The 20,101-nt window shown below is 38.5% G+C and overlaps 1 protein-coding gene across 1 annotated transcript in view; it reads right to left on the bottom strand.

Annotated features, from left to right (window-relative positions):
* Positions 1–19,555, bottom strand: part of CEP152 (centrosomal protein 152) — a 94,338-nt gene extending 74,783 nt beyond the window's left edge. Inside the window, exons 1-8 of the mRNA XM_068966184.1 lie at positions 19,469–19,555; positions 8,286–8,389; positions 7,988–8,060; positions 7,631–7,909; position 7,506; positions 6,393–6,539; positions 3,340–3,480; positions 2,106–2,245 (exon numbers count right to left, since the gene is read on the bottom strand). Of these exons, the coding sequence (XP_068822285.1) occupies positions 2,106–2,245; positions 3,340–3,480; positions 6,393–6,539; position 7,506; positions 7,631–7,909; positions 7,988–8,060; positions 8,286–8,389; positions 19,469–19,555 (972 nt within the window). The remainder of the gene's footprint in view (positions 1–2,105; positions 2,246–3,339; positions 3,481–6,392; positions 6,540–7,505; positions 7,507–7,630; positions 7,910–7,987; positions 8,061–8,285; positions 8,390–19,468) is intronic.
* Between the last annotated feature and the right edge of the window lie 546 nt (positions 19,556–20,101).

The following is a 20,101-nucleotide window of genomic DNA, read 5'->3' on the forward strand; positions in this document are numbered from 1 at the left end:
GAATGCAGGGGGTCTCTAGAAGCTGGAAAAAGCAAAAAAGGGGATTCTCCCCTAGACCTCCAGAAAGCAACAGAGCTCTACTGACACTTTGATTTTAGCCCAATGAGAGCCACGTCAGACTTCTGACTTTCTGTCCGTAAGGTAATAAATTTGTGCTGTTTTAAGCCACTAAGCCTGTGGGGATCTGTTAAAGCAGCAATAGAAAATTAACATACTTGGTGGTTCTGTTACTTTTTAAAATTTAATTTTAATTTTTAATTTAATTTTATACTGTGTTATTTTTTATAAATGCAAGTTCTAACTTATAGTAGATTATGACATAAAAGCAACTCTTTAATAACTATCATTTTTCAAAAAATTTTTAAAAATGATAGTCTATATTACACATAAAAATGAAAAATTTCAAATGAGGTCGCTTCTTCATTCTATTCCAGAGATTGCCTATTTATCCCAATACCACTTAAACTACTTAAGACATTCATCATTTGTTCAGTAAATGATGTGGACACTTTGTGCCAGGCAGGGTTCCAAGCACTTAAGGACAGGATGACAAGACAGCCAAGGCCTAAAGTCTTATTACTTTCTGGTGAAAAGGGACAGACAATAAGTAAACAGATGAGATAATTTCAGATGGTTTTAAAATAGAGTGATAAAATATGGCACCATAGAGGGGAGTGGGAATGAGAAGCAATAGACTACTTCAGAGTCCTCTCTGTTTTCAGCTAAGAACTGATGGCTGAGAAAGAACCAGACATGAGACAACATTGTTTAAACTCTTCCATCCTCAGAACTAGCCACAAATCTCATCTAGAACCAAGTCACTTTTGTTTGTAACCACCAAAACGGCATTACTCACATAAATCATTCACTGCCAGGCATGGCTACCAATGACTTGTGACTATTTCCCATGATCAAATGGCCACTCTTCTCATTAATCAAAGAATGTGCCACCACTTCAAAGGCTAGTCTGTTGGAGTCAGAAAATTTAGTTTCTGATGCTTTGTCAGTAACCGGCTTTGTAATCCTGGCAAAGTAATGTGACCTCGCCAAGACTTGGTTAACCATCCATAAAATGGTAAACACAATGCTTCACTAATCAAAATCCCAACAAGACTTTTTATAAAGCATGGGAAGTTGATTTGCAAGATCTAGAAGGAAAAGTGTAAAAAAGAGCTACTAAATATTTTAAGAATTGTAAGGGTAGCCATTGTTTATCAGATTTCAAAACACAAAACAAAACTATACTTGTGATAGTATCAGAGCAGGAAAAGAAAAATATGTAAGAAAAAAAAAAATCAGAGGTTAGGTCAATTTTGAACACTATAACTCACTCACCATGTACTGACCACCTATAATGTACCAGGCTCTGGGCTTATGTGGTGAGGTTACTAAGATGAGGGCAACCCGTTCTGGCCTTCAAGATTATTCTAGGTCTGTTATAACAGATGTGATCATCCGACTTGAGGAAGAAAACGGGAAGACTTAGGAAAAGAAAAGCCTTGAGCAGGGGCTTGTTAATCAAATAGCAATGTGCTGAGGAGAGGGCATTCCAGTGATAAGAGACAGCACATATGAGTACATAAAGTCAGACTATGGAGTTTAAGAGTGAAGGAGGGAAAGGCAAGATCAGATGGTCATCCTGACACCCTATTTCATCCCACAAATAAAACAAGGTCATTGAAAGACTTTAAGGGAAAGACATAACTAGAACTGTGCTTCAGAAAGATTACTCAGATGGCCAGATGAAAGAAGAGAAGGGGTAAAAGATTAGAGACTACATACGAGACTCCTGCAAAAGACGATAAAATACTGAACTAGGGACGTGTGGACAGAAACGAGGAGACTCAACACAACGTAGTGGCTGACTAGACAAAGGAACACAGAAGCTGAGCTCTCCTCCAGATTTCTGGTGGATCGATGACTAGGTGAATGGGAGGCCTGTTCCCCCGAGGAAAAGGAAAGAAACGTAGACTGACTTAGGGGAAAAAAATGTGCAAACGTTGAAGTTTTCCTAAATTTAGCCCCACAACACAAAACATTAAGCAACCAACATTTCACTGTAATCAACAACTTTTTACCATAAATAATGAAGATCAAATATTTACCTGTTCTTCATTGGCTTTTAATGCTTGTATTTGGGTCTCCAGTGCTTTTATTTGTGCTTCAAGCTGTATTTCTCTTTCTTTTCCATTCTGAAAGAGTTTCTGTGATTCTCGAAGGCTGAGGGCCAAACCATCCTTTTCATCTAGAACATTAAAAAATTTTATATAAGTAATATGTTACTGCAGAGGGATCCTAATTGCCACAATATATCAAATATCAGATCTTTATCACATATAAATGTTGCTGCATTTAAATCAGTTCCGATAATGAACTTCACTTGATTTGGAGAAAATTAGAAAAGCTTCAAAAAAAGAATGTGAGTGACATTAAAAAAATTTTTTTTTTTACAGAACAACCACCACTCTCTTTAAAAATCTTCTTGTATCCCTTTAGGGACCAAAAGATTCCCTAAAAAATCATTTCAATATCTGTTATTTGAGAAGCTACATAGATAGGACAAGCTCCTGTGGATCAAAGAAATACTCCGAGGAAAAATTACTTTTTATACATACTTTCAACGACCTCTTAAATTCACCTAGTCTTTAATTCTTCCCACATACTTTACTGTAACAGTTCACAAGTTCTTCTCTCAAAATAAATTTCATGAGCATTACAAAAAGATCTTTTCACTATCAATTAAGTTTGAAATAAGCTGGAGTTCAGTCACAAAATTATTCTACGAATGAGAGTTCAACACTGACCGAAACTACAGAAAGCACAAAGAGTGAGCAATTATGATCTGAAATCTGTGTTTACACTCTGCTTCTCCCAGAGATGACCACATTTTCTCCTTGGCACTCTCAAAGCAGTTCAGGATCACTAACTCTTACTTGGATTGAAATGTTAGGCTAATTCATAGGCTCAGAAAACATACTGCAAACTAAACACAAGTCTCTCTGGGAATTGGAATACTTTATCCAACGTAAACTACATAAGGAATCGACAGCTTTTTGAGATGGAATGCTATCAGCATATTTATATAATGTTCACTGATTCTATTAGTCTAACAGAATAGAAAAAAGGGGGAAAAAGTGAGGATCTCAAAATGTATGTTCTGGAAGGAAGTCCAAGGCAATGTGTCAAAAGTCCTGGATTTTTGTTTTGCTCTGACTGATTCATCATGAGCCCTTCATCAAGTGCATCAAATCTCTACGTTTCATATTTAAAATGAGGTTACTGGAAACAAGCTATCTAGCTCTACAGACTTCAAACAGCACCCAACACTTGTTTTCTTACCTTTGGTTATTAGAAGCTGATGATTCAGATATCTAACTTGACGTTCACTCTCATCTAACTTTTCAACTAAATTGTCCAGTTGTCTCTCTTTAGCTTTGTTAAGAACCTGAAGTTGAATAATCTGCATATTTTCTGCAGAGTCTGCTTGGGAATTAAAGACAATTTATTAGATAAAAGTATATCAAAATATAAATTTGTGGTCATTTCAGGTAATGTTTTATCAAACTGCAAATACAACTTAGGGTATCATGAAATCAGTTCAGGAGATTGTGACTCACATTTTTAATAAACAATGTTACCGAGCCAAAAACTTGGGTCTGCTCACCCGCACGCAGTAAAGCCAATCTACTGACACCTGGTTGCAGTGAAGGCAAGTGCAGCGTTTAAGGGGCCATTTAAGGAGTTTGAGCTTTTTAAGCCTCAGCTGTCCAGGACTTCTCTTACAGCACCTTATCATAAATGCTGCACTTCCCTGGTGGCTCAGGAAAGAATCTGCCTGCAATGCAGAAGACTTGGGTTCAAGCCCTGAGGTGGGAGGATTCCCTGGAAAAGGGGATGACAACCCTCTCCAGTATTCTTGCCTGGAGAATTCCATGGACAGAGAAGCCAGGCAGACTACAGTCCACGGGGTCACAGAGAGTCAGACACGACTCAGTGACACACTTTCACACTTCTTCCTTCACCACACCAGGTGTTGGTTAGATTGGCTTTATTGAAAGCAGGCAAGAAGGTCCAGATTTTGGTATGGTAATAACAAGACAGAATATGATCAGAGTGTATCATGTAGCATAAATAAGTATTACTATGTGAAACTTACTTATACAATATGTATATAAATATTGTAGACCTCATCACAATGCAAAAAAATAAAATGTACTTCTTACTATGGTCACTGCCAGGAAAATCTGAAAAGACACTAGTTAATGTGTACCTCTGAATCACTACCATTTGGGCTAATGAAAAATAAGTATATACCAATAACAATGGAATAGAGCTCCAAGCTCTCATTAAGTTGAAAAATAAAAGTACATCGACTTCTATAAAACCATTTTCAAAGAAAATTTCTAGACATCCTTCTCAAAATATTTTATTGTAAGCAAGAATGAACTCATTTATACTGGCAAATAACTGCTGAATTAATAAATTAAAGAATAGATTAATAAAAAAAACTGTGAGGTCTCCTTTCAGAAATAAAGTCATTTTAAGGACCACTTAAAAATTACTGGAGGAGAAAAAGAAAAAAGTGATTCGCAGAAGCAGGATAATCTTTTAACTACACAATGACGAATATTTTCCTACAAGAACAATGCTACTATTTGCTAACAGATAAAACAATCTTATTTTTCAAAAGAGATATGGTTGAAACCCCCAACTGAAGGCTGAAAACTCTGTTACAAGTCAAACTCTCTTGAGCCTTGCTATAACGCTAAATCACTTCAGTTGTGTCTGACTCTGTGCGACCCCAGAGATGGCAGCCCACCAGGGGCCCCCGTCCCTGGGATAATCCAGGCAAGAACACTGGAGTGCATTGCCATTTCCTTCTCCAATGCAGGAAAGTGAAAGTGAAGTCGCTCAGTCATGTCCGACTCTTCGAGACCCCATGGACTACAGCCTACCAGGCTCCTCCATCCATGGGATTTTCCAGGCAAGAGTGCTGGAGTGGGTTGCCACTCTCATCAAACTCATCGTTTTAAACTACTGTTACTAAGAACCTATAATCACTAAGTTCAGCACTACCATTAAGTTAGTTAACTTCCAGATGTCAAATTTAGGCAAATGTGTAACTAACAAAAAATGAATCGTTAACATGCAGATTGTTAAGGAAGTGATGAAAGTGATATATGCAAAATGACCAGGCAATATAAATGCAACCGAACACAGCAGAACTGAAAGAATAACATCAAGGTGTCAGGCCACCGTTGTGATGCCTATTTACTTAACCCCAAAAGAGTTACGCCACACACACTGTCCACCTCCTCATCTCTTCATTCCACAAAACCTTAGGAACAGAGAGAGGTTGCCCACATATTTGCTGTCAGCTCACTGGGGGAAAAGGTGTCCCTTGCAACTATCCTATAGCCTGAGCATAGGATGGAAGCAGCACCATGAAGTGAGGGCACTGGAGTTCAGTTTTCTCTTTGGTGCATGCAGCCCAGGAAACCCAGAATCTCGGATATGGCTTTTCCCCCACTTCTTAAATGTAATGCAAAGACAACACTTGTGTTCACACTCTAGAATCACACTGGCTCTTCAGCAATAACCAGAAGTTATTTCACATGCCAGAGAGCAGGATGGCAAAAGTTGGATGTATGAAAACAAAGATTCAGATTAGTCAAGTTTGGCTTTTAGTTTTGAATGTTTGGATCTCCTCAAAATTCCCTAGTAGCACTTTTACCGATACATACATTATTCAAAAGAAAATTTTTTAGCAACTGTCACAGGACTAAACCTGAGATTAAGTCTAGTTTTCATTCTGAGTATACAGTCATTTATATCAAAGTTGTCCATTACAGTAAAACTCTAAAAACCAAAAGAAAAAATTAAGATAATGGTTGACTTACTAAATTAATTTTTATATAATGAAAAAAATATAAGATTGAAAAGAAAACTACATTTCATTTTTCAATTTAGGCTTCTGTTAAGAAAGATATGCTATATAAAGCTAATTAAGTCTTAACCAAATAGAATGACTGAAATAGACAGCTGAGAAAATTTCGGTTAATTTTTCATTAAGGGAAATTTCAAATATAGAAGAAGGTAGAGAAAAGAATACAATGAACCCCATGAAACCATCACCTAGATTCAACAACTGTGAACTCATGGCCAGTCTCACTTTATCTACATCCCCCTGCAAACTCACCCCCCAACAACATGATATTTGAAGTCAATTCTAGACTTCATGTCAGCTTATTCAAACTTCAGGATATATCTTTTAAAACTGGACTCTTTTCAAAAATTTTCATTGTCTTACTTAAAATCATAATTCTTGAACATGCTCCAAGTGCTCAAAGTTCTCCAAATAGGTGGTTAAGAAATTTAAACTTGATACCTACTTTCATTAGCTCCTAAAAATTGCTGTTGCAGGCCTTCAAATGTGTCACTTTCTGCAATGTCCTGGGCTGGTGAGCCATTATTCTGGGCAGAAGACTGAAAAGGTTTATACGTCACTTTATACGATTCCAAAGCTTGACAGCTAGGACCTTGTGACATACCAAATTGCTATTACAAGGTGAGAGACAAAGTTGACAATTAGGATTTGCTCTTTTCTTCAAAAATTATCTGAATTAGACAACTTGTTATAAAACTTAATGTTGGTACAATTACAAATTTTATACATACATCTCTGCTTAAAAATAGCACTTAACTGTTACTTAACAAAGTGCATAGAAAGCCTGAAATATGTAATTTCACACATTTTAGTTGTACTTCTGAGCATATAATAGAACCAATTCCATAAATAACTCAAGAATTCCAGTGAGATTATATATAAACATTTAAGAATAATTTAGAAAACACATCTATGCAATAACATATAATACAATGACTCATATGTAATAAATACTCAGTAACATTTGGGGGATGAATAACGTTTTATAGAGGAAGTAAGGGGAAATTAAGTAGGTAAGGTAAAGTAAGGGGAAATGACCACCTTAAAACAACCAAAAAATTATCCTGTCATCAGGTAACACAGAATATCTACTAGTGAAATGAGGCATTCATGGTCATTGAGAAAATCTAAGAAGGAGCTAACTGTATCCTAAGGTCTTATTCATCAAACTCTCCAGAGGCAGAGGGGGAAAGTATTTCTTTCCTTAACATTCATCCTGTCTACTGCTGTATCATCACAACAGATAATCAGCTTTGAAGTATTTGATGCAAAATCTGTGATAAGGGTGATGAGCTAGATGATCAAGGTAACTGACTGGCATCATTAACCACTTTTAACTCTATCAGGGTACCTGAACGTAGCTTTTCACTGGAGCAGGGTTAATGGTAGAAGCCAGAAGCCTCAGTAGACAAAGGTGGCCGTTCTCTGACAGACTTAACTTTTCATGTTTAATTATTTCCATGAAGCCTCTATTTTAAAATTCTCATTTAAGATGATTTAATTAGACTGTAAACAGAAAACTGCACGACTAATTCAGCATGAGGCTGAATAAATGCACCCTCAGCATTATTTGTCCTTAAATGTTACTATTGCACTTTTCACAAACATTTCTTAATCACACACACACAGCAAATGTGTGTACACACATGCACAAATTTCTTGGAAGTCAAGTTTTTACAATACCTGAAAATGATTCCTTTGAGTATCTGAAAATGTAATTACATTGGTTGGTTGGCTATTAAATTCCTGCTTCTGACTGTTGGTATATGGCCTAAAGTTTTCAGGAAGGTGATATAAATCAGTCTGTTCATATTTACTCGGAGGACTATAACCACTTCCGCCTTCATCTCCACCTCCTTCAGGATGGTAGACAGGATGCTGGTCTTCAGTTCTACTTTGATTCTCTTCCCAGCCATTGCTACTTTTCTCTCCAATACATATATCCCGAATCTCATTATAGGCCTATTAGATAACAAGAGTAAGAGAAAAGTACTAAGATCTATTCCCACCCTAAAAGTCAAGTTCATGCCAGATACTTACATTTACATTTGGAGGTTTAGGCAGCACCTGATGCTCAGTCCAGTTCATCTCCAATTGCTCAGAATGATGTGTGCTTGGGAAAAATCAGTATTTTAAATTAGAGCCTATCATCTATTTGGACAGAGACACCATAGAGAACCTCAAGATTTTAACATGGGTGCCCTCCAAATTTTACCTAAAGGATTAAGAAGTAGTCTACAATTTTACAATCATATCTATTATTATTGCCTGCAGGATATCTAAAGAAAAAAACTCCAAGCATTGTGATATACAAACGCAAGGGATTTCAGGTCCTTACTCTTCCTCTCTGCCGTCCTCGCTGCAGTCCGAATAGTGAAGTTCGGGGGAAGACAGGTCATCATCCAGCATATCGTGAGGCAGGTCTGTGAGTAACTGCTGCAACTGAGACAAGAAGGTCAGCGTCAATACAACACTGGCTTAGACCCAAGATACCAAACCAAAGTTGCCTTGGCACCAGAGATTTTGACTGTAGAAGTCAAAGAATTTCCTAATTTCTCTATGTAATAAAGGTCTTAAATTCCGCAGGAATGATATTCGTCAGTTCACTTGGGGGAAGGGGAACACATAAATATCAGGATTTATATTAGAAGGCTTTATCTTTTTCTAGAGGTCTTAGATTCAGATACACGCACAGCAGGAAAGCTTTTAAAACTTCTTTAGGCAAACACAGCAGGTCATAATAATGGCACCATCAGTGTATCATGTTATCCCGGGGGCAGATCTGAGTCTCAGAATCCTGTTCTACCAGTAAACAGACCTGGAGGACTCGGCAATCAGATACCCTCCTGGGAATCTGAGTGGCCAGATGCACTGTACCCAGGTGGTGGTAACAGCAGCAGCAGCAGGTGGCCTTGGAAGCCCTTAGAAGCACCAATAGTATGATGGAAACCTCTTGGGGAGTAACCAATGACTAGAGAGCCATCCAATTCCAATGATGAAACGATACACAATGCTTGGCTCTTATAAACAGTTGAGTAGAAAGAAGGCTGTAAGATTCAGGTTTTTATGGATACAGTATCTCAAAAGTATAAATAAAACTGACATAAGAGCACATGATTTTGCTCTCCAATCTTTTTCCAGAAAAATCATATCTTTAGCATTCTGCCTTATAACAACTAAATTCACTCAAGTTTCAAGATAAACTGTGACAAGGAGACAAATAAATTGTCTAATTTGTTGAATTTCAATATCTGTAAGTGTTTTCAAATCCCAATGTAATGACTTAAAACTTGTAAGAATCAGAAGATTCAAACATGTTACTAAAGGGTCAAAGGACTGCTTATAACGACTTCTCTTTAAACCTAAGCATCAGTTAGATTATTAGTAAATTGACCGAGTTCCTCCACAGTATATAAATCAATCCCATAAAATTATGTAATAAATCAGTTTTGAAGATATTAATACTCTATAAAAATCCGGAAGAAAAAATGAGATGTTGCTTAGTCTATGGCAGGTTTTTTTCCCCCTACTTCTCTGCCATTAGAATGAAAGAAATGAAGTGTAGCTATAAAACATATCTGAGTATTACATTTATAATTTAAAAGATGTTCTTAAAATGCATATAGTAAAAGTTAAATAAAACTATCCTAAGAAATGTCTGAAAAGAATGCCCCAACTGTTAACAGAGTTTTGGTGAAGTCAAACTTGGGAATGGAATGGGGTATGTGAGGTGGAGAAGGGGGACACTTCCTTACCCACATACGTATTTCTAACATTGAGTGGATTGTTTGTTTGAAGGTGTTCTCGATACATTGGTTTCTCTAATAACGAAGTAATAGAAAAATATTCTATTCCAATGAAAAGTTATCTTGATGAAATCGATATTAACAACCAGGACCTTGACTTATTGGCCACCTGCTCACAGAGGTAACTGAAAAGCCATTTTGTGAATTAGCCATATCAGAGTTGACCTAAAGATATAAAGAATAACAAACACTAAAACAGAACACATCAATATAGCAGGACACCACAAAGGGACTCAAGAGAAAGGTGGCGAAGTGACTTTACAAGGACAAAATTCACAGAGAGAGAAAGCACCTACGAGAACTTTAAGGAAAAAGACTATACCCACGTATAACACAGGGAATAAACTCAAAATAAATGTTTTATACTTAAATCAAATAAGGACTCCTATAAAGAAAAAACATTCTCTTCTAAACCTTCAGTGAAGTTCAAGTACACAACCTTATAATTCAGAAAAACCTTAATAGGAACATCTAAACAGTACAATTTCCACCCCCTCCCATGAAGATAGAAAAAGCTACACAATAATTAAGCAGTTCTTATAGCTTTCTTTGCGACACCACAAAATTAATTTGAGCATAAGCAATTAAGTTCCTCAAAATGCTTCTGGATCCACAGGTAAACTTGTCAAGCAGTAAAACATCCCTACTGTATTTAGTGTTTTATAAAATATTTTACAAAATGTACTAACATTTTTAAATCACTTCATTCACCTCCAAAAAATTTCTCAAGATCTTTGTCATAGCTGGGCTATATTCCTTGGCTCTATAACTTTGAGGACAGAGAGAGGTTAAATGAGCTTCCCAATAAGGCCATTTGGGAACAAAATACCATCTGCCCCAGGCTTCCATTCCTGGGATCAAAGGGTACTCTCCTCATACAACTGTCAAATAGATTTTGCTTTTGAAGCTTGTGCCATAAAACACAAAATTATCATATCAACTTATGCAGGTTACCAAACAGAAAATTTTAGAAACTATAAAATGTCCTCATTAAAGATCCACCCAACTACCTAATACAGATTCAAGAACAAAGATCACAATCCTTATAAACGCCAAGATCTAATTCCCCTTATTACTTCCAAATGTGGAAGTAATACTGTCTTTTGGTTGCAAATACAATCCTCTTAGTGGGATATGATTGAGTTATCAACTGAGTTTAATAATTAAAGAGATACTTTCCCTAGAAAAAAGATAATTTGCATTGTTAAGACCCCTGCTGAAATGCATTTTAAACTAGTCTATAAAATCCTCTCCGTTTACTAGCTCGTGTGTTTGTTCCTGAAAAAATAAAGAAAAAAAAAATTATTTGAGGACGTTTCATTCAAAGAACTTTAGCAACAAAACACTTTTACAATAATCTACATAGAACAGCCAAAAAGCCTAGTTCAAGGGGAACGTAAAACAAGGAACATGTAAACCTTTTCTTAAGATTCTTCAGCTTAAATTAACTCAACAGACTGTCTTCAGAGTCTATAATCCTTGATATTCATGAAAGCAAGAGTTCTCAGATTACAAAGCATATGATACATCTTCTCCCCAGAGAACAGCAGCAAATGGTGTGGACAGCATTCATCTGCCTTCTGAACAAGCTGCCCTACAAGCACACTGCTGAACCGATTCCGGTATTTTTAAATACGAATTGTGAAATGATGCCTTCATGGATACACACTAGGTAGAATCTTCATCTTAGCCTCAGAGCCAAGTTATTAATAAAAACATCCTTGAGAAGGCCCAATATGGGACCGACAAAGGGCCAAATAACTTGGCAGCTAGAGCATTAGTCTATGAATTATACTACATGCAAAATGTTTTTTTTTAATCCTTTCCATTAGGTAAAACAAATTTTATAATCTTAGTGGGGAAGGCTTTGCCTAGATTGCCACACATCTGTAAAAGAAACACGGCAACGTTTATTAGACAAATATCAGCGACACTGCAAGTGACACCTAAGAGAACTTTAGGCCTGGAAGGAACACCGGAGACCCTCCAGGCCAATCTCTCCTTCTAAAGGTGAGCACGATGAGGCCGAGAGCAGGGGAGGGGCACGCCCACAAAAGCAAGAGTTACAGCCCCTGGGCCGGCAGGGGAGCCTGAGTCTCTCCATTCCCACTCCTATCTTCTTCCACGTGACATTCAGTTGGCCACTGGAAGACACAGTCCTACCTGTGTGTATACAAGTAAGTGTCAGCCAGAGTTCAGCGTTTTTGTTCCCATTGTGACAGTTCCTGAAAAATGCCTATATATTATGGGAAACACTTCAAAGGCAACATCTAGATCAAGTATTTGTTGTTGTCGCTAAGTCATGTCTGACTCTTTGTGACACTATGGACTGCAGCCTGCCAGGCTCCTCTGTCCATGGGATTTCCCAGGCAGTCCTACTGAGTGGGTTGCCATTTCCTTCTCCAGGGGATCTTCCCGACCCAGGGACTGAATCCAGGTCTCCTGCATTGGCAGGCAGATTCTTTCTCACTGAGTCACCAGGAAAGTCCCAGATAAAGTGTAAGAAACTGCTAAAGGAAAACAAAATGTAATATGAACAACAACAAAAAAAAAATACAATATGAACACTCCACTATTTGTTTCTTTGCTTCACTTAGGTGATGACAAGAAAATTTCACTAAATAAATCAAAGAATATTAAATGCAAACAAATGCTAGCTTTACAACTCCCCCTAGTGGAGACAAAACATCAAAAATGTATCCATAAGTAATCAAACAAGGCAGTTAAAAGTAGAAGAAAGGCTTTGCGATGGAAACAGTCTTTAGACTACACCATTCCAAGCTCAACTGAGCTTACTATTTTCCAGAGAAGTACCAGTATAAAAACCACGAGGGACTCAAATCTGTATTCCCAGGTACAAGTTTCTGTCTGCCATTTGCTACTCAAACCACTTATCTTTCTACTCAAGATTATTTTCCAGGTTTTGAATACATCACTAAGAGAACGATCATCAGCAAGTATTATCTTGATAAGCACAAATTACTAATTCCTTCTACCCCAAACCACAGGCTCCAAAATACATTCATGTGTGAGTTACAGTCGCTCTATCATGTCTGACTCTTTGCAACCCCATGGACTGTAGCCCGCCAGGCTCCTCCGTCCATGGGATTCTCCAGGCAAGAATACTGCAGTGGGTTACCATTCCCTTCCCCAGGGGATCTTCCTAACCCAGGGATTGAAACCACATCTCCTGCACAGCAGGCAGATTCTCTACCACTGAGCCACAGGACAACCAAACAATAATCGCAGAACTGGTGACACTGAAGAAAGTACACGCCAGCTCCAGCAAAATGACAATCTACCTTAAAGCACATGTGGCTTTACCAGTAACTTTGGGGCTTTTGGCAACCACAATGACAACAACAGCAACAACTATATCTCTGTAATATTCCATGATGAAATTACATAGTGACTTTAGGTGGAAAATGTTTTGCAAAATCACACTGTTACATTTGTTGTTTAATTAACTTATATTAACTGCTTATTTAACTTATATGCAGAGTACATCATGCGAAATGCCAGGCTGGATGAAACACAAGCTGAAATCAAGACTGCTGGAAGAAACATCAATAACCACAGATACACAGATGACACCACCCTTACGGCAGAAAGCAAAGAACTAAAGAGCCTCTTAATTAAAGTGAAAGAGGAGAGTGAAAAAGCTGGCTTAAAACTCAACATTCAGAAAATGAAGATCATGGCATCTGGTCCTATCACTTCATGGGGAAGTAATGGAAGTAATAGATGGGGAAACAATGGAAACAGTAACAGACTTTATTTGGGGGGGCTCCAAAATCACTGTAGATGATGATTGCAGCCATGAAATTAAAAGATGCTTGTCACTTGGAAGAAAAGCTATGACAAACCTAGACAACATACTAAAAAATCAGAGACATTACTTTGCCAACAAAGGTCCATCTAGCCAAAGCTATGGTTTTTTCCAGTATCATGTATGGATGTGAGAGCTGGACCATAAAAAAAGCTGAGTGCTGAAGAAGTAATGTTTTTAAACTGTGGTGTTGAAGACTCTTGAGAGTCCCTTGGACTGCAAAAGGAGATCAAACCAGTCAATCCTAAAGGAAATCAGTCCTGAATATTCACTGGAAGGACTGATGCTGAAGCTGAAGCTCCAATACTTTGACCACCTGATGTGAAGAACTAACTCATTTGAAAAGACTCTGATGCTTGGAAAGATTGAAGGCAGGAGAAGAAGGGGACAACAGAGGATGAAATGGTTGGATGGCATCACCGACTAGATGGACATGAGTTTGAGTAGGCTCGAGGAGCTGGTGACGGACCGGGAAGCCCGGCGTGCTGCAGTCCGTGGGGTCGGAAAGAGCAGGACAGGACTGAGCGACTGAACTGAACATTTGCTGCTGTTGTTCAGTCAGCTAAGCTGTGACTGACTCTCTGTGACCCCATGAACTGCAGCACACCAGGCTTCCCTGTCTTTCCAGTATCTCCCAGAGTTTGCTCAAACACATGTCAGTTGAGGCAGTGATACTATTGTTACATTATGAATGAGTTAAGGAAAGAGTTTTTGAATTCTTCTCTGGACCAGCTTTACAAGTAAAAATTTGCCTAGATTACTTTGGATGAGGTCTACTTAGTTGCAAGAAGGACAGCTACATCGGTAGTTCTCAAAGTAATGAACTCCAATAAGTTGTGAGGGAAGAGTGATATGAATATTAACTGACATGATAGCATAGCTCCATCATATTCTCACCCTCCCTCGCCTGTACTCTAATCCATTCTGTTCACTGTATAAGAGGTGGAGCTTCGAGTGAAACCCTGGTGACGCTGTGGGTTATACACTTGTCTGCTATGCCTTGGAACACAACGGCCAAACTTTTGCCAATATACCATTCAGAACTGTGGTGATTCAGAGATGATTATGGTGCCTTACTTTTCTGAAAAATTCTTGGAATTTTTCTTTTTTTTTTCTTTTTCAAAATATGCGTCTATCTGTGGTGGTCTGTGTCTTGAGGTTCCACTGGTCCAACTGTCCTCTGAATATTGAAATCACTTTAATAAACTCTTTCCTTTTCCAAAGATTAAATGCACTTTCTCCATTTCCTCTTCGATGCAAACAAGGGAGGGAATAGAAACAGTAAAGTCCAGATCATCACTGTAGAGGTGCAAATTAGGATGGCATGGAGGCCGGAAGTTGACTATGGCTTATTCACTGACTTATGGGCAAGTGTGGACAAAATCCCAGCTGATCCCAAAGTGTCAAAATCAAACGGCTTGGTAAAGCATGTTGTATCAGCAACTGGCCATTTATACAAGACAGTCAGAACCTCTAAAGTGGTTATTGTGCCATTTACAGAGAGGGAAATCTCACAAGTCCTTAGCAAAGTAGCCCATGAGACAGATATGGCCTACTTGGGACATCTTTGGGAATGGAAGCATTCCCCCTACACAAATGAACTGAATACAAAGTGATTCATTAAGCAGAGAAAGCAATGTGCATTAGCCCTGTATGTGTTGTGTGTATGTGTGTGTGCTGCTCAGTCATGCCTGACTTCTAGCAGCCTCATGGACTGTAGCCTGCCAGGCTCCTCTGTCCATGGGATTTTCCAGGCAAGAACACTGGAGTGGATTGCCATTTCCCCCTCCAGGGAATCTTCCTAACCCAGGGATCAAACCTGCATATCCTGCATTGGCAGGCAGCCCTGGGAAGCCCAGTGCTAACACTCTAATCTGCCTGGCAATCCCAAAGCAATCTCAACTAGGCAGGCATGAAAAGATTATTCTCTTTTTTTTAACTTCTTAAGACTTTAAACTATTCTGCTACTGTAGGGTCAGGGAGACTGAAGAGGTGGAAAGGTTTCTGGATATGAAAATGAACTTAGGTTTGATCAGGTGGTTTATTATTTTTAACTCGCCAAGACAAAGCTGGAATCAAGATCGCCAGGAGAAATATCAATAACCTCAGATACACAGAACCCACTCCAGTGTTCTTGCCTGGAGAATCCCAGGGACAGGGGAGCCTGGTGGGCTGCCGTCTATGGGGTCACACAGAGTCGGACACGACTGAAGCGACTTAGCAGCAGCAGCAGCAGATACACAGATGATACCACCCTTATGGCAGAAAGCAAAAAACTAAAGAGCCTCTTGATTAAAGTGAAAGAGGAGAGTAAAAAAGCTGGCTTAAAACTCAACATTCAGAAAATGAAGATCATGGCATCTGGTCCCATCACTTCATGGCAAATAGATGGGGAAACAATGGGAACAGTAACAGACCTTATTTTGGGGGGATCCAAAATCACTGAAGATGGTTTAACTGCAGCCATGAAATTAAAAGACACTTGGAAGAAAAGCTATTACAAACCTAGAGAGCATATTAAAAAGCAGAAACATTACTTCACCAACAAAGGTCCATCTAGTCAAAGCTATGGTTTTCCCAGTACTCATGTATGGATGTGAGAGTTGGACTATAAAGAAAGCTGAGCATCAAAGAATTGATGCTTTTGAATTGTGGTGTTGGAGAAGACTCTTGAGAGTCCCTTGGACTGCAAGGAAATCCAACCAGTCAATCCTAAAGGAAATCAGTCCTGAATATTCTTTGGAAGGACTGATGCTAAAGCTGAAACTTCAATACTTTGGCCACCTGATGTGAAGAACTGACTCATTGGAAAAGACCCTGATGCTGGGAAAGATTGAAGGTAGGAGGAGAAGGGGATGACAGAGGATGATATGGCTGGATGGCATTACCAACACGATGGACATGAGTTTGAGTAGGCTCTGGGAGTTGGTGATAGACAGGGAAGCCTGGCGTGCTGCAGTCCATGGGGTCACAAAGAGTTGGACACGACTGAGTGACTAAACTGACCAATTGATGACAAAATATATATACGGCTGAAATTTTAGAAAAATTCTGAATTTTATTTTTGGCTGAAATTCTAACATCTGATTTCACTTCTTCCTTTGCAGCTGTTTTTTAAAAAGGTAAAATACTTATTAATAAATATGAAACACTTTTTATTAACATATGGATAACACAACATTCATTAACATATGGATAACATTTATTATCCATAGTAATCATGTTAGAGTCGAAGTTAGCTAGCTATTTTCTTCTAATGTGCTAGAAACACTCACTCTCAAATACTTAACCTCTTAAGATCACCTTTTCCTCTGGAAATTCCCTACTCCAGCACATAATCTATCAAAGAACGATCCCAATGGCTATCTTCTGTATCATCTAGAATTAACTGTCTCCTTAACCAACACCATGTTTAAAACTTTCACCACACAATACACCTGGCAGTAAGTTCTCTCTAATATCCTACCCACCATTTCCAATGGAAAAAATCACCTGTCAGGATTATTTTTTCTCTTCTTTAAAGTCTAGTATAATAATAACTCAAACTGATCCTCTCAAGAATCCCAGCAGCTAAATTCCAGTGAACTACCCATGCTGTGAGTTCAAAAAGTAACAGAGAACCCTCAACCCCATCTCTGCCACAGCAATCCTTGTGAAGGCCCCTATCAAAATCTGGAAATCCTGGCAAGGGTCACAAACTCCAATGCCCTCGATGACTTGGCAGAGAATTTACAAGACTGAAGCTAGTGGGTTCAAGGGCACAAGTCCATGTTTTGCTTTGTTTTGTTTAGGGGTTGGGGTGGGGGGCACCATGGCCAGCTGGATGGGAGAGCCATTGCTCAGCTCCAGCCCACCTACTAGTGTGTGAAGACTCAGGCCACATGTGGCCTATTTCAAGACAGGCCAGATACTCTGCTACATGAAACTTTCCATCTTTAAATTTAGATTCAATTTTTCAAAAACACTGTGCAAACAAACAGTACATGTCTATAAACAAAATCCACCAAGCTGCCAGCTTTGTCTCTACCCTAATGCTATTGCCAGCCATGTGGGCAACTGACCCCATTCATTGCTTCCAATCAATACAAATGGTCCATGGTAACTACTGCTGTTGCTGCTAACTTACTTCATTCGTGTCCAACTCTGTGCAACCCCATAGACGGCAGCCCACCAGGCCGCACCGTCCCTGGGATTCTCCAGGCAAGAACACTGGAGTGGGCTGCATTTCCTTCTCCAATGTATGAAAGTGAAAAGTGAAAGGGAAGTCACTCAGTCGTGTCCGACACTTTGTGACCCCATGGACTGCAGCCTCCCAGGCTCCTCCATCCATGGGATTTTCCAGGCAAGACAAAATGATTATTTGACATATTGGGAAATAAGTCATATCATGGAAGCAATCTAAGTGTCCACTGACAGATGAATGGTTAAAGAAGATTTACACAATGATATATATACACAATGGAATATTAGCCATAAAAAAGAATGAAATAATGCCATTTGCAACAACATGGATGGACCTAGAGATTATCATACTAAGTGAAGCAAGTCAGATAGTAAAAACAAACGTAATATCACTTATATGTGGAAGCTAAAAAAATGATACAAAGGAATTTACAAAACAGAAATAGACCCACAGACACAGAAAACAAACTTATGTTTACCAAAGGGGAAAGGTGAGGAGGAATAAATTAGGAGTTTGGGATTAACATATATACACTACTATATGTAAAAGCAATAACCAAGCAGGGGCCTCTTGTATAACACAGGGAACTATATTCAGTATCTTATAATAGCCTACAATGAAAAAGAATCTAAGTATCTAAAAAGATAAATAAATCACTTTGCTGGACACCTGAAACTAACACAACACTGTAAGTCAACTATAATGAATAAAAAATTTAAAAAACACTTGAAAGAAAAAAAGAAAATGGGTCATATCAACATTCAGTACAAAAACCTGTTATTATAGTCAATCAAGAAATCTGACTCAAACTAAAAACAATCATAGCAATCAAACTGATTCCCACCGGCTGCTACTATTACTACTGGGCCAAGTGTAAACACACTTACTCCTTTTCTCCTTAAATCTATTCGCCCAAACACAGCATTCAGAAAGATCTTTCAAATATATAAACAGACATCACTTCCCTGATTAAAATCCTCCACTGGCTCCCCACTACTCCTAGAAAAAAATACAAACATCTTCCCATGACATCCCATGATCTGGCACGTCTTCACCTGCCTCCACCACTAACCCCTTGCTCACATAATCCCAACACCACAGCCTTCTGGCTATTTCACAGATATGGAGGTTTCTCTTCTCAATTTCCAGGCTTAACACTTGTATCTTGGGCTAGAGTACTCCTTCTGGGCTTCGGTGTCTGCTTCATCTCATGACTCAAGGCTCAGCTCAAACATTTCCTCCTCCAAGGGACCTTCCCAACTGGTTCCCAGCCAGTTGCCTTAATATCACTATATTTTGTTTCCCTATCACTTATCAGTGCTAAATTATCACTCACACAAATTCCTTTGTTTGCTTGTTTATCATCTGCCACCACTTAGGATGTGGAATAACTGAGGCAAAGAACCTTGCTGACTTGCCCATGCAAGTGTATCTCTGCTTCCAAGATCAACCACTACCTCCTAAATGCAAAGATCTTAAAGAATCTAACCATTTAACTGATGGCATCATACACAGTTGTGTTTTATTCTTGTCTCAAAAAAAGGAAGTATTCCACTCATCTACCGTTTAAAATGCCAATCAAGTTTCAGGGTAGGGGAAAAGAAGAACTATAAATCTTTGAAATGACACAAAATGATTTAATTTTGGTTAGAATATAAAATTGTTTAAGATTAGGCTTAGAATTCTTCTTCTGAATAACTTACCTCTTTCTCCCTTTCATAGTCTTCTTTGTCAAATTCTTCGTCTTCATTTTGTGTCTGCAGGGCCACACTGCCAAAGTCTAGTGACATGGTCCTTCTGCAGGAACAAAAAGATGCTTAGTTTTTAAACAGCCCACAAAAACTACTGCAGAGCAAACTACATAAGAGATGCCATACACAAAAAGACAGGTGCAGCCGGGGAGAAGCTATGTGTAACTTGTGCATGACAAGTGATCAGTGTCCCCAAATATCAATATAAAGAGAGTCCTTACAAATTAAATCATGATTCGCAGAAAATAGGCATTATAACAGAAATTCATAAAAAGATGAAAAATTGCCAAAAGCTAATAAACCTATGACTAGACCTTTCTTGTGGTCTGGAAAGCATAACTCAAAACAGTAAGATTTTTGTCCACACTCAAAAATAATAAACCACAGATATGCCCAAACATAACAATTTTAAGAATACACTCTAATTTGATGTATTAAATATGACACAGGTAGGATCCACCACAATTTGTTTCATTCTTTTTTAAACATTTATTTGGCTGTGCTAGCTGTGGCACGTGGGATCTAGTTCCCTGACCAGGGATCGAACCCGAGCCCCCTGCAGTGGGACCATGGGATCTTAACCAC

Source organism: Capricornis sumatraensis, chromosome 2, assembly GCF_032405125.1.
Source record: "Capricornis sumatraensis isolate serow.1 chromosome 2, serow.2, whole genome shotgun sequence".
NCBI lineage: Eukaryota > Metazoa > Chordata > Mammalia > Artiodactyla > Bovidae > Capricornis > Capricornis sumatraensis.